The sequence below is a fragment of the Lepidochelys olivacea genome, assembly GCF_965140295.1.
Source record: "Lepidochelys olivacea isolate rLepOli2 genome assembly, chromosome: 1".
Taxonomy (NCBI): Eukaryota; Metazoa; Chordata; order Testudines; family Cheloniidae; genus Lepidochelys; species Lepidochelys olivacea.
In genome coordinates, this window is record NC_140411.1 from 138,880,081 (window position 1) to 138,895,984 (window position 15,904).

Genomic DNA, 15,904 nt, shown 5'->3' on the forward strand with positions numbered 1-15,904 from the left:
GACTGAACCACTGATAACTACTCTCTGGGAACGGTTTTTAGAGCCAGTTATGCACTCACCTTATAGTAGTTCCATCTAGGTTGTATTTCCCTAGTTTATTTATGAGAAGATCATGTGAAATAGTATCAAAAGCCTTACTAGAGTCAAGATATGCCACATCTACCACTTCCCCCTATCCTCAAGACTTGTTACCCAGTCAAAGAAGCTATTAGGTTGGTTTGACATGATTTGTTCTTGACAAATCCATGCTGACTGTTACTTATCACCTTATTATCTTCTAGATGTTTGGAAATTGATTGCTTAATTATTTGCTCCGTTATCTTTCCAGGTACTGAAGTTAAGATGACTGGTCTGTAATTCCCTGGGTTATCCTTATTTTTATAGATTGGCACTATATTTGTCCTTTTCCAGTCCTCTGGAATCCCCCCCATCTTCCATGACGTTTTGAAGATAATCACTAATGGCTCAGATATCTCCACAGTCAGCTCCTTGAGTATTCTAAGATGTATTTCATCAAGCCCTGGTGACTTGAAGACATCTAACTTGTCTAAGTAATTTTTAACTTGTTCTTTCCCTATTGTAGCCTCTGATCCTACCTCATTTTCACTGGCATTCACTATGTTAGACGTCCAATCGCTACTAACCTTTTTTGTGAAAACCAAAACAAAAATGTCATTTAACACTTTTTCCATTTCCACATTTTCTGTTATTGTTTTTCCCTCCTCATTTAGTAATAGGCCTACCCTGTCCTTGGTCTTTCTCTTGCTGCTAATGTATTTGTAGAATGTTTTCTTGTTACTCTTTATGTCTCTAGCTAGTTTAATCTCATTTTGTGCTTTGGCCTTTCTAATTTTGTCCCTACATACTTGTGTTATTTGTTTATGTTCATCATTTATAATTTATAGTTTCCACTTCTTGTAAGGCTTTTTTTGAGTTCAGATCATTGAAGAACTCCTTGTTAAGCCCGGGTGTTCTCTTGCCATACTTCTATCCTTCCTACGCAGTGGGATAGTTTGTTCTTGTGCCCTTAATAATGTCTCTTTGGAAAAACTGCCAACTCTTTCGAACTGTTTTTCCCTTAGACTTGCTTCCCATGGGATCTTATATACCAACTCCCTGCATTTGCTTAAGTCTGCCTACTTGAAATCCATTATCTTTTTTGTGCGGTTTTCCCTCCTACCGTTCTTTAGAATCATAAACTATTAACTAAGAATTGTAACATTCATAAACCAGTCGGAGAACACTTCAATCTCTCTGGTCATGCAATCACAGACATGAAGGTCGCTATCTTAAAACAAAAAAACTTCAAATCCAGACTCCAGCGAGAAACTGCTGAATTGGAATTCATTTGCAAATTGGATACTATTAATTTAGGCTTAAATAGAGACTGGGAGTGGCTAAGTCATTATGCAAGGTAGCCTATTTCCCCTTGTTTTTTCCTACCCCTCCCCCCCCAGATGTTCTGGTTTAACTTGGATTTAAACTTGGAGAGTGGTCAGTTTGGATGAGCTGTTACCAGCAGGAGAGTGAGTTTGTGTCTGTATGGGGGTGGGGGGGTGAGAAAACCTGGATTTGTGCTGGAAATGGCCCACCTTGATTATCATGCACATTGTGTAGAGAGTTGTCACTTTGGATGGGCTATCACCAGCAGGAGAGTGAATTTGTGTGGGGGGGTGGAGGGTGAGAAAACCTGGATTTGTGCTGGAAATGGCCCAACTTGATGATCACTTTAGATAAGCTATTACCAGCAGGACAGTGGGGTGGGAGGAGGTATTGTTTCATATTCTCTGTGTGTATATAAAGTCTGCTGCAGTTTCCACGGTATGCATCTGATGAAGTGAGCTGTAGCTCACGAAAGCTCATGCTCAAATAAATTGGTTAGTCTCTAAGGTGCCACAAGTACTCCTTTTCTTTTTGATAAACTCTACCATTTCATGATCACTATCACCTAAGCTGCCTTCCACTTTCAAATTCTCCCTATTTCTCAAAATAAATCTACAACAGCCTCTCCTCTAGTAGCTTTCTCCACTTTCTGAAATAAAATGTCTCCAGTATATTCCAAGAACTTGTTGGATAATCAGTACCCTGCTGGGTTATTGTCCCAGCTGATGTCTGGGTAGTTGAAGTCCCCATCACCACCAAGTCCTGTGCTTTGGATAATTTTGTTAGTTGTTTAAAAAAAGCCTCATCCACCTCATCTTCCTGGTTAGGTGGTCTGTAATAGACCCCCTACCATGACATCACCCTTGGTTTTTACTCTTTTATCCTACCCAGAGCCTTTAAACAAGTCTGTCTCCTATTTCCATCTCAGCCTCAGTCCAAGTGTGTACATTTTTAATATATAAGGCAACACTTCCTCCTTTTTTCCCTGCCCTGTCCTTCCTGAACAAGCTGTACCCTTTTATACCAATGTTCCAGTCATGTGTATTATCCCGCCAAGTCTCTGTGATGCCAGCTGTGTCATAGCTCTGTTTATTAACTGCTTATTCTCCATACTTCTCCCATTAGTATACAGACATAAAATATACTGATTTGATTTCCCCTCTATGTTCTTTCTTGTCTCCCCTTATCCCATGCTCCCCCCCCACCCAACTTCCAACCCTTTTCATGAAAATAGATAGTGAAAACAGACTAGCTGCTCTTCCTTTTATAATGCACTAGCATAATGTTGCAGTATCTTGATTGCAGACACTACGAGGAATTGTTCAGAGGCCATAAACCCCCTTGACTTGAATGTATCAAGGCTAAAAATGGAATGGTGCAAAATATATGCTAACCCAGAAAACACACATACATGTGTTCTGACAAAATGGGTGTGATGAGTGGCATGCAAATATCTTTCTTCTGATAGACACTCCAGGTTTGATAAGGACGTGATGGAGAGTAAGTCAACAGGACACTTCCTTTTGGAGCGCCAAGCAAACAAAAGACAAAGGACACAGTTCCTCTTGTAAGTGCAACACCCATGTAAGTAACCTTAAACCCAAATAGTTTTAAAAACCAAAGGGTCTCGCTCCTCTTTTCACTTGCTATTACATAATTAATAACAAGATTAATGCATATTAATAATCATATAATAATATTTTCACTTTTTTACATTTCTTTACCTGAATGGTTCTGTTTCATATCCATATGTTTCTTTCAATGCAAAGAAAGAAATTCAAAATTACCGGTCTAGGAAACACTGTGATCAATTATGCTTTTTCTCATCTGTGATATGAAGGATTGTGTGTTTGTTGCTATAATTACTTTCTTCCTGTGTCTCAGATATGATACATTTGTGCTTAACATAGCTTCAATTCCTTGCCAAACAGTGCAAGACTTAAAGGGAGAAATTCTCAGGCAACAAAAGAACTGAAAATGTCTCAGTTGGAGCTACTCTTTTATCTTAAATTTTTAATTTCCTATAACCATGTTTATTTTTGTCTGAGTAAAAAAACTAAACACTCATAGCTGTTTATAAAATATGAAATACACTCTTCATAACAGCTTGTTAGAACATGCAATAAATATATCTTAAATTCATTTTGTAACATGCTTTACAATCCATTAGTAAAGGACATAGTTGTCTTTGTTAATCTTTTCACAACTATTATTATTAAAATGACTATTTCCAATTTTTAGGGCAATAAAATGGAGCAGGAATCAATTCTAGAGGAGCTTCTTTTAAAGAAGTCACAACAGAAGAAAAAAATTTCACCAGTTAATTACAAAGAACGACTGTTTGTTCTCACAAAAACAAACCTCTCTTACTATGAATATGACAAAGAGGTGAGAAATCATTTTCCTAACTACAGAGGTACATATTTTTCTAAAGTAAGTTTATGCCTCTGGATTTTCTTCCTCAATGTGCTTTGATTAGATATCATATAGTAAGGGTAGTGATATATTTTGTTCCAAGTGGCATTTAAAAATTGTATGGGACCAAAATCTGGCCTTGATTCAGGATAGCACTTAAGAATGTGTTTAAGTCCACCCCTATTCAGGACAGAACTTAATCATGCTTAATCTTAGGCATACGCTTAACTCTCATCAAAATCAATGGGACTTAAGCACATGCCTAAAGTTAAGCACATGCCTTGAATAGGGATGTTTTCCTGAATCAGGTTCTCTGTGGTGAGTTATATATCTGGCATTGGTTTGGAAATCATTTATACAGGAGATAGCTCAGTGCAGAATTTGGCCCATAAATGATATAAAATAAAAGGCTAAAGCGTGATTGTATTTTAAAAAGTGATTATGTATCCAAAAAATGGTCGGTACTTTCAGCAAAGTGGCCTCTTTTGTGCATTCAGATGTAGCTCTGAAGAGATTAAAATACATTGTTACCATCTGCACTCCTGATAGCACATTTGGATTACTCCTGTGAGTTACAACTCCTTGTGTGAATAAGAGTTGCAGGATTGGTGCCAGTATCTTAACAAAATAATGTAATACAAAATCAGACTCCCATTTCCCACTAGAGACTTTTGCATTTTCCTTCCTCCATCTCTGCTTTTGCACTGTAATACCAAAGTTCATGTACCAGATGTAGGGACCATCCTGTTGTCTTTATACCTTGACTTCAAAGGGAGTTTTGTCAGTGTATGGATTGCAGGATAAGATATAATGGAGGGTTCTCGATGTCTTTCCCAACCAGTTTAACAAAAGTGGAACTCTACCTTACCCAATCTGAAGTGTGCAATTATACACAGCTTGATTAAGTGTGGTTTTATAAAACTTGTCGTGACCATAAAGTATTTTTGATTTGAGGACGAAAGTCTTGTGTTTAGAATGATGAGTAGTCCTGCTTCGGCTTTTATTCTTAGAAAAAAGGAAGCAAAAAAGGATCAATTGACATTAAGAAAATTCGATGTGTTGAGACAGTGAATCATGAGGAACAGGCACCTTTGGAGAGACAATATCCATTTCAGGTAAGATCAAGAAATACAAGACTGATCTTTACTGTGGTGAACCATTATTTCTAGGACAAATAAGGACTTGTGTCACTGCTGACTGTTACAAAAACTTACAGCAGGTTGGAAATGAATCCTTTTTACTATAAACGTGACCCAACAACCATCAAAATCAACGGGAGTCTTTTCACTGACTTCAGTAGAATTTGGATCAGGACCTATCTCTGCATTCATGTGTGTATAATAGTTTATTTATTTTGGTGTGATCCTATACACACACAATAATGGTGCATTTATTTGAATATTGAATATGTTTATTTTGTTGTGCAATACTGATCACAATTCATTTTCTCTTTTTAACCTTCCCCACCTCACCTCCTTTCACTTTAGTGGCAAAAAGAAGTGCAGAACTTGGCCTTTTGATATTGAAACTATAGGCTGACCATTTAATTGTACCAGACTCCAGAAATTCAAAGTTACAGTTCCTCAGCAATTGTACCTCATCCAAACTGCACATCTCCATTAAACCTTATCTTTATAAACATATACAGTAATACCAAACACTACATATGTGCATGGAAGCAAAGTCATATCTGCTGCAAAAGCCATAACTTTGACTTTGCTGTCATTTGTATGTGTTAATTCTCAGAGATAGGTTCATTCCAATGCCAGAGCAGAGAGTTTTGGGGGCAGAGAGTCCATGAGGAGAATATACAGCAGTGCAAAGCAGCTGCAACTTCCCTTTGTGAGAAGGGTGAGGTGCTATAGTCTAAAATTGGCAACCGTGGCTTGGAAAGGGTGCATGACCTGGGCAGCAGAGGAGTTAATTAATTAACACCCAATAATTGCTACCCCTGGGGGTAACCCCAAGAGAGGGCAGCAGTGTTATCACTGCCTGACTTATCTCAGACTGGATACCCCCCAACCCTCATTAAATAATATTTTATATTAAATTAGTTTGTTACTCTCATGAGCACCTAATACACTCAGATCTGTGGGGGGAGGCGTGGGGGAGGAATGAAAGGTACATACTGTACTTCCCGGTTCTAATGAGAATGTGCAAGTTACTGAATGTAGGGTCTTATTGTTTGCCTACTAATGCCAAAGGGAGTTTTGCCATTGGGAACAAGATTGGTTCAGGCCCATAATGCAAGCTCACATTCATGTGAAATAGGAGTATAACTATATAACTCTGCTCTGGCTCTTCACTGTCCTGGGATTAGGGTTGCCAACCCTCCAGGATTAGGCTGGAGTCTCCAGGAATTAAAGATTAATCTTTAATTAAAGATTATGTCATGTGATGAAATCTCCAGGAATATATCCAACCAAAATTGGCAACCCTGCCTGGGCTGCATGCATTTTGGTGTGAACAAGCCTGCAGAGCTTGATCCTTGGGTTCCTAAGTCCTTTACTTCTTTGTTTCCATTACTCTAGGTCTTTATTAAAAAAAAAAAAAAGCTAATGAACTTTGAGTCAGATGTGAAGCCCAGGATAACTAGAATGAATTGTTTTCCTGCCTCTTTTAGATTGTATACAAGGATGGCCTTCTCTATGTCTATGCAGCAAACGAAGAGAGCCGAAGTCAGTGGCTGAAAGCTTTGCACACAGGTAACATTTGTTTTTACTATCTTGTGAAGCAACTCTTTTTTAACGTGGGGGGGAAAGGGGGCTTGTGTGTTCAGAGAAATCATCTGAATAAGGGGAGCAGATGAATCTAGTTTCTTATTTTAATGCAACGGTTTTGTCAGCCATTTTTCAGCCTCAATCTCGCTCTGCCATGCAACAGGACTGCAGTGGATGAGAATATTTAAAAAATGTCAATGAAAAATGGGGGGGAGGAAAAAATTCACAAAATTTCCCTGCTGGCATTTCCCCACCAGCTCTAGTCTTTACTTAGTTTGTTCTGATTCTTTCTGTGGTCTTTAACTGAGCAAGGCTCTGTCCATGCAATAAGTAGTGTGTAGGCAGAGTGCTGGGCCCAGTAAACCACAGTGAAGTCAATAGGACTCCTCGGGGAGGGGGAATCGATCCACATACTACACATTGCAGGAGCACCCATTAAAGTCAATAGGAGTCTTTCCGTCTACTTTAAAGGACTTTGGGTCAGGCCCTGTTTATCCCCCAGTTCTCCCTTGTGGGCCGATGGGTAGAGGTGACTCTGAGGGTGTGGCTCTCTCCTTGCCTACATGGAAGTGAAGATATATTAACTACTGCTGCAACATTGTCCCTGGACAATCTGGGCAGAAGTGGGAGGATTCAATAGGCTACATGCATTGTTTCTTCTAGAAACCAGGGACAGATTATTTTGAGTAAGTCTTCTGAAGAAAAATTTGGTTTTGAAAGCCCCTCTGGGGAGAGGATCCTGGAGGCAGGTGCCAGCAGGGATCCAGACTGGCAAGGGAATAGGGAAGAACCACAGGAAACCAGGAGGCAGTTTGGAGGCATAAAGACTTCCCCACTCATGGCCCTGACGTCTGGCAGATTGAGTTTTTGGTAGCTGAATCCTCTGCTCATTCCATTCACCCACCAGAATTATGTGCTGGAAACTCCAGGATTTGTCTCTTCATGGGGCTTATTGTCCCGTAAATTGTCTTTTTCCTGATGGGAGAAAGATCTGACCTTAGGACCTCAGGATTTGGTCCAATATTCTCAGCTGAACATATTAATAAGCGTGCTATTCAAACAAGATATGTTTTTTAAAGAGAGTATGTGAGGAATACCATTTGTTCAGTGAAATATTGCATAAATCTTGTGACGTGCATTATACCAAAGTGACTGCAATTTTCTAAGGAACTTTTAAAATCAAGTTTAGCTATAAAAACTAGTAACAAAATTCTGTGGCCAAGATTTTGAACAATCATGCAGCAGCTCCCATGCTTCTGCGTGTGCAGCATTTTTGAAAACCAGGCTGTAAATTCAGGTGCCTAACCAGGGATTTAGGAGCTTAACTTTAAGCAATCATTTATAAACCCATGCCCTACACTTTTAAAATTATTTGTTTCATTATCTTTTAAAACAAATACTACAAAACTGATTTAAAAAACTACAGTGTCCCTATTGCCAGTTATACTGTTTTGGGCCATTTCTATAGAACACTGGAGTATTTTTTTTATATATACAAGTAACAAATGTTTATTTAAGAGGTTTGATAAATGGAAAGTGTTACATTTTAACGGTACATTCCTTTAACAGGTCAGTTTTGTACTGAAATTTGCCATTTGGGGTATTGAACACCTATAGTTTGTCTAGTTTATTTCTATGATATGAATTAGAAATGAAATCACTCTTCATATTTTTGATACATAAAATATTTTATTAGGTTTTTCAACACAGTTAAATGGGCTTTAGGACAGTCTAGAAACATCTTTAAGTCTTTATAAAATGCAAGTCTCCTCCATGATCTTGATTCACAGTTACTGAATTCCTTTATTGTATCAGTTTGTCTTACTTTACTGAGAACATGCTACCAGCAAACCTTTTGAAGTTCTTTTTTTTTCTTCTTCCCCTCCTGTGCTCTCCAGAGATTAAAGACAATCCTAATTTACTAAACAAGTATCACAAAGAATTCTTCACCAATGGGAAGTTTCTCTGCTGCAACCAGACATGTAAAGCAGCCCTTGGATGTACCATCTGGAAGAAATGTAATGAGCCATTTTGCTTTTTGATATGTTGTTAGTCTTAATGGTGCTTTTCATGATATTGGTAAATCTACAAGGATAAAATTGTAGTCAATGGTGGTAAATCTAAAGATCTGGTCAATTATTCCTCTTGATGTTTGTTCTTAACGTCTTTTAACAGCATCGCAATTGTACTGTGCAGTTTGATAATATGGCTAGGGGAAAATAACATAGTATGTGAAATACCCATGCTGAGATCATAACTATTTTTTACTGTACCTCCAAAATGCACCAAAAATAAATTCTTTCTCTTTCCTTCTTTGACTTAGTATCCTGAGTTGTTGTTGCTGTTGTTATGGGACTGGGAGAAAAAAATATCAGAACTTGTCTTTATGGCTGACTTCTAACAGCCAAATTATCTACTAACAACATTGGTGTGTCAGTTATAAAGAATTTAACTTCATAATTAATCCAAAGTAAAACTGAATTTTCTCATTATATCTATATTTATGGTGGCGACTTTTCTAAGCAAGGCAACATTCTCCCCCACAAGCCTATTTCTGGTACTCGGTGGAATGTGCGTTTACAAGAAATAGGATTACAATAAGCACAGGGGGATCAAAAGAATAGCTGAAAAATCATTTTACCTTTATAAAATGTACTGTGCTGAGGAGCAAGTTTAATTAGGAAAAGTTGCCAGTCAAATTATTCCACAAAATGGTTCTGGGGAGCAGTTGTTTCAAATAAAGGCACATTCCAGAACCTCATAGAACATTTGTGCATTTCCCTCCTGTGCACCATTTAAAACCAAACATGGTATATCTGAGCTGCAGTATGTTGGAACAATGTATTTACTGAATGAAGGAGCATTTTATGTATTTTACTTAAATATACATTTTTAAAATACTTGACTGGAAATTCATCACAATTAGTTAACTCATTTATTAGTCACCATAAAGAACCTGAGGAGTAAATTTTCAAAATGGGTGCATGCCAGGATCTACATATTCGTAAGCACCCTGCCTCCCCTCCCACACACACATTATTGCATGCACATTGTATAGTTGAGGCTTACATTTTTTTGAAAGTGGACACTTGTTTTGGGTGCCTCTGGTTTGGGAGCCTACCTTGATATTGAAATACTGATTTTTCAGAGGTGCCGAACTCTTGCAGTTTCCATTGACATTGAGAGTGCTCAGCCCCCCTGATAATCAGGTCCCAGTTGTTTCAAGATGGGTACTCAAAATGACAGGCAACCCATATTTAAGGGACATATTTGAAAATAAAAGCCAAAACACCTAAGAGCCCAATTTGTATGTGAGAGATTGCAAGTGAAAATATAAGAGGCCCCTTTTGAAAATGTAGCTGCACTATTCAGAATTAACATTGGTGTCCTATGTATGGACACAGTGGAGGAACACTGAACAATGCCCTACTATTTTAAAGAGTTGCCAGTTGTTGGTTTTTTGTCATTTGAATGGCCTTCTGTAACTTCCAAACCAAACACGATATATGCAAATAATGCTATAAAACCCACACACTGCCACAAGTAACTATTTGGTTGCCACTGGACTTCTACACAAAGTAGTAGGTAGAAAAAGAAACCTTCCAAAAAGTAGGGTCATCATGTATCAAATACCTTGTCTCTCTCTGAAATACTACAGAAGGCAAGAGGGTGTTGTGTCTATGCTAAATTTGCTTCAGAAAACCAGCTATTGTTGATGATGCAGCTGCACTTGTGATGCCAACAGTGTGAGAGGGCTAGTGGAGGGAAAATCTCAGGCAGCCTCCAACATATTAACTATCACATTCCCTAAAGCACGTTAACCCTACATGGAGGTAAAACACTGGTGATCACCAGTTCTGTGTGTCTCCTCTAATAGTCCCACCACTGCTGCCACTAGTGAAGCTACATAAGTGAAAAAGCCTATTGCACGCAAAGCCTTGGAGTCATGCAGTAAATGGCTTGTGTTATTTTTACTTTCCCCCCAGTTATAGATCTGAGTCTACCTAGCACAACCAGCTCTGTGAAACCGCTGCCTCCTGTCCCTGCGAAACCGGTAGGTGACAAACTTTTAGTATCTGCCTACAATGAACTCTGCTTTTGCGGGCAAATCCACTCTCTAGCATCCAGCCCACATAAATGATGGAGAGATCCACTGGGGAAGGAATAAGGAACCTTCTCCCCCAGACAGCTGTTGAATAGCGACTACTCCAATCTAGTCACTGAGTAGCACCAATGTCCTTAGTGGCCACCAGCACAACCCGGGGAAGGACAGGAGGGTGCACTTAGCAGTCCTCCAGCTCTACCCTTTCTCCACTCATTCCTCACCCTGCCCACGCTCCCCTCTGGGCTGTCACGCAGGAGTGCCTGCAAAGCTGGGAAAGTCTCAGATAGTTTCAATGCATTGCAGTATGCGTATGTCAGTTTGGGCCATAGCAAACCTCTGCTTCTTGTGAAGTTGTTTGAACAGATTTGCTTTTATGTGCCTGTTTCCATTAAAGTCAATGGGAATTTTACCCCACAGGCTTCAGTGAGAGCAGGCCTGGGCCCAAAATTGTTGCTCTAGAGCCCAAATCCTTCCCATTCCAGAAGTTGCAGAGGGCCTCCTACTGAGTGGAAATGCTGCAGTTCCCCTGTACTGGGGGGAGGGCAGGATTACATGTGTCTGTACAGGAAATGTGCAGCCTCTGCCAGCCACGGAGTCCAGCTCCATGGAGGCTCCTGTTATAGTCATGAAGAGGCCTGTTAGAGGGAAGGGTGGTGGTTGTCAGAGACAAGAGTCAGGATGGGGCTTGAGGATCGGCTACTACACTGATTCTCTGGTCCTTTCCTCCCTGTAGAGCACAAGATCCATGGAGGTCACTCCAGCACTTAGGCCCAGGTAGTGACTGGAGTGCCGCTTCACTGTTGTTCCATGGCCGGGGATTGGGGTTATCTCCACCAAATGCATCCGTGTCCAGACAAGTCACTCAGGCTTGGAACTGGGGAGAGGGTTTGTGACTAAGAGCTCACTTATATGTCATACGTCTAAGACAGGGATTGGCAACCTTTGGCACGTGGCCCGTCAGGGAAAGCCCCTGGAAGGCCGGGACAGTTTGTTTACCTGCAGCGTCCGCAGGTTCGGCCGATCTTAGCTCCCACTGGCCGCAGTTCGCCGTTCCAGACCAATGGGGGCTGCGGGAAGTGGCAGCCAGAACATCCCTTGGCCCACGCCGCTTCCCGCAGCCCCCATTGGTCTGGAACGGCGAACCGTGGCCAGTGGAAGCTGCGATTGGCCGAACCTGTGGACGCTGCAGGTAAACAAACTGTCCTGACCTGCCAGCGGATTTCCCTGACGGGCCACGTGCCAAAGGTTGCCGATCCCTGATCTAGGATACACTCAGGTCACAGTTTCCAGCTTTTCGCTGCAACCACCAGCATAGAAACTTTTTTTAAAATGAAAGCTGAGATTCTCACGCAATAACTTGACTCCAGCAGCAGGGGATTTAAGAAATGTACCAAATATCACACGACTCATGATAAAATCATAAGAATTGTCAATGCGGCTTTAAGTATTTTTGTCTGAGTAGGGATTTGGAAAGCATTTATAACTGAGCAAATGGGCTTTTGATGCTGGTTCTGATAATGAAGTTTGAGGATACTGAGACTGTGAATAAACAAATTTCAAATGCCATGGGCCATCCTCCCTGACTCCTGTCGAAGGATTTTGTTTATCTAAAGAGATTATCAGTCATGGATATCAGCCACTGAACAGGTTGACTCATATTAGGACTTCCTAGCTCATTCTCAAGGAGATGTTTTGAAAGGGAAATTTAAAAAGCAGGGGCATAACAATGCTCAGATGGGTCCCCAAATACAAATTCAAAGTGGGCCCTATAATAAAGCTCAAATACCTTCCAGTGCTTGTCAGAGACAAAGCAACTTTATTTCCTGGCCCCAGTCACATGGCACAGGTCAGGACTACAAAAGTTGTCAAATGACAGGGAGCAGCATCTACTTAGTCCAGCAACTACTAGTGCAAGCCCCCAACAAAACTTTGAATAACTTTCTCCTTTTTTCCCTTGCCCCTTTTACCACCCATTCAAATTGCTCAACATACCGAACACCATAATCTCCTAACAGTCCTTCCAAGTCTCTGTTGGCTTATGCCCCTCCCCTCACCCTTCCTCCAAATCTCTGGGGACTCTGTCCCCCTCTTCCCTGTCCAGGTTGTTCTTGGTGCTGTCCTTCTCCCCACATCCCTGGGTCTCTGGTGTCCCTTTTCCTCAGACCAACATCATACCTCTGCCCTCTTATGCTGGGGCCTGACAGAAGAGGCTACTCCAGGAGCAATTATGGGAGTTGGGGACCATCAGCCAGGTTAATGGGCATGAATGTGCCTTGGAGCCGCCAGACAGTTTCCCGACTCTTTGGGAGCAGCAGTTGTTTCCTGCCATGAGAGGCAGCATTTCACGTCTGTTAGTCCTCTGCACCCCATTTGTAGCCCTTGCTGTTTCTCTCCTGCGCCCTCATGCCTCCTAGCCAGTGGGCAGGGGCAGATCAACTGGCCAGTCCTAGCCCTCACTCCAGTCATTCCCTTATCCCCTTCCTGCATCCCTGAGGTTGCAGCCAGAGCCATTGAGGAGTTCCACTATTAATTACTCTATGGCCTTAGTGTGAGGATTCTAGCCTGCTCTTCTCTCTCTCTCTCTCTCTCTCTCTCTCACACACACACACACACACACACCCCTCTGGGGAAAATTGAACTTATCCACAGTGTGCTCTCCACATCAAATCCAAGCTGGTAACCAAAAGTGGCAGGCACGTAGGCACCTAAGTCTCATTGAAAGTCAATGGGACTTAGGCTCCTAAGTGACTTGGGCACTTCTGAAAATGTTATCTTTAGGCCTCATTCCTACTGCTATTAAAGTCAACCGCAAAACTCCTACTGACGTCACTGAAAGGCGACTAGGGCTTAGGGCGGTATATTACCTGCAAATCTATATGTTTGTGATGGCCATGCCTTCCAAGACTGGAACCGCCACTGAAAGGATTTTTTTTCAACAAAAATTCAGGGTTTTTATAATCCCAGCCAGCCCACCACTAAACCAGAACTCCTCTGGGAATTTTTGCAAGCTTAGATCTACATATGCCCACTGTATTTGACTATGAGTTTTTAATTATTTTAAGCTGCTTGTTATTACCTAGTTTTAAACAATTATTTGACTTTCTCATAATTCCGTATGACAGACAACTTAATATAAAGCAAAATAAGTTGTGTGCCATGACTGTCCTCTTTTAAACTAACATTTGCATTTTCTGCTGCAGCAAAGCCCCGATTCTTCCCATTTTATTCCATAACAAATAATCAGCCTTGATTATCTGAAATATCAATTTCTTCCATACCGTGTTTAGAAAAGGAAATAACAGGCCCCACTGTGCAGTAACAGTTGGCTAATGCTGATTTCATTTTTAACGGTGACTATTATACTTGTTATTGACCTAAGGCACATTTTTAAAAAATGCAACATTCTATCGTATCATATTACAGCAGAGTCTTTTGGTCCGGTCTGCTATCAGCACACTTCCATACGGTGGAAGGTACTTACGCTTCATGACTCACAATGTACACTACAAGTATGTCTACACTGCAAAAAAAGATGTGTTTTTAACTTGGGTTAGTACTTTGAGTTCAACCCCAGGGTAACTTATAGGCTTGAACTTGAGCTGCTAACCCAAGCTAAATGCCAACTTGCCATGTCTTCACTGCTACTTTATCCAAGTTAGCTAACCTGAGTTAGGAACACACCTTTTTTTGCAGTGTAGATATACCCCAGGTATAAGTATCAATTAATCCTATTACCATTCCAGGTTATGTAAATTCATCCTCTGTGCTGAGCCACCTGCAACATGTTGCAGTTTGAGCTCATTGTGAGCTCACAAATTGTTAGCTTCAACTGAGAATGTCCTTACCTCTTCTGGTGTATTTTTAACCCACTGGGCTGAATCCTGTTCTCAGCTATAATACAAAACCATGCTCCTTGGGTCTTGTAACATAAAGTCTGTGCTGTTGCTAATTTTACAAAAAACAACAACTCCACATATATTAAAGCAGGACCAAGCCTTGAATATTATTGTAATAGAGTTTGGTTTGTAGTTCATTATTTATATTGGATTACAGCTGTTGGAATGTGTTTTAAAACAGATGAAGAAAAAAATACTTCAGCACACTATGCATTTCTTGTTAGCTTGCATTAATTTCTTTGCCGTCACAGAGCTTATTGAAGATGCAAACTGCAATATAAATGCTAAAAATGATTTTCTACTGCGATGCACTTCATTGTAGTTTTATTTCCTCTGCCTTCAAAAGTTGAAGCATGACAGTCTGCCTCCAGTTCTAGCACCTGGTAAATCATCGCTGAAGATCACTGTGGCAGAGTATGACTATGAACCCAAAGGAAACTCTGATATCCAGCTCATCAGGAACAACAAGTATTATGTTCTGAAAGAAGAGGATCCTGACTGGTGGCAAGTAAGGGACCTGGAAGGGTAAGTTTACTTTGCACACTTAATAGAGAATATTTGTTAAGCAATGACCCTCATTCCAGATCACACCCATCCTTAAACAACCCTGCTGGCACTGGTGCATTCCAGGATCCGGTTAAGAACTACCCTGGTGGCTTTTTAAACTTGCTCCAGCTGATCTCATGAGCCTTAATTTTCTCTACAACTTCCATTCTTTTCTCCTTTAACTTGCCCCTCTTTGACCCTTGCCACAATCTTATATACATGACATGTACAGTGTCTCTCTGATGCATGTGTATTGTGGAATTTAGAGGCAAGTCAAGCCTCCTCAGGATTTATCATTTTCATTTCAAAGGCTCACAAAAAGTCCACTACTTGCAAACCATATAACCATATGTACAAAGAAGGGGGGTTGCATTCCTTAAGGCTGTTCAAAAATCTGTCCTGCCCCATCTTTGCTTCCATCTCACCTACTTCCACTTCTCCCTGTGAAATAACTAGAATTTTAGCTACCAGATCAGGCAAGAGTGACAATAATCGCTGAGTAGCCTATTATCTGAACAGTCTCTAGTGGTTTTTATTTTGGAATGTACCTGCAATAGCAGTGGCAACTTTAGAGTCAATGGAGACTATTAAGAAAGAAGCACTTTTCACCTTTGGGGTATCCACCTGGGGCGGAGGGCTGGGAAAGGGAGTTAACCCGAAGCTTTCTGTTGCACATCACGTAACTGGCAGGATGTGAGTTGCACCAACAGTGTGCATATGGCACAACTGTTCCATTTTCAGTTCACATCATGTGAACACATGACAGCAGTTTGCTGCAAACTGTGGGCACAGCATTCTCCAGAGGTGTCCCATGGAATGTATTTCCAAGGGATACATCT

The 15,904-nt window shown here is 40.8% G+C and overlaps 1 protein-coding gene across 1 annotated transcript in view; it reads left to right on the top strand.

Moving 5' to 3' along the window:
• Positions 1–3,633: 3,633 nt before the first annotated feature.
• Positions 3,634–15,904, top strand: part of BMX (BMX non-receptor tyrosine kinase) — a gene marked incomplete at its 5' end in the record, with an annotated part of 37,212 nt that continues 24,941 nt past the window's right edge. The window contains 6 exons of the mRNA XM_084644147.1: positions 3,634–3,771; positions 4,809–4,913; positions 6,422–6,503; positions 8,417–8,536; positions 10,511–10,572; positions 14,866–15,044. Of these exons, the coding sequence (XP_084500273.1) occupies positions 3,634–3,771; positions 4,809–4,913; positions 6,422–6,503; positions 8,417–8,536; positions 10,511–10,572; positions 14,866–15,044 (686 nt within the window). The remainder of the gene's footprint in view (positions 3,772–4,808; positions 4,914–6,421; positions 6,504–8,416; positions 8,537–10,510; positions 10,573–14,865; positions 15,045–15,904) is intronic.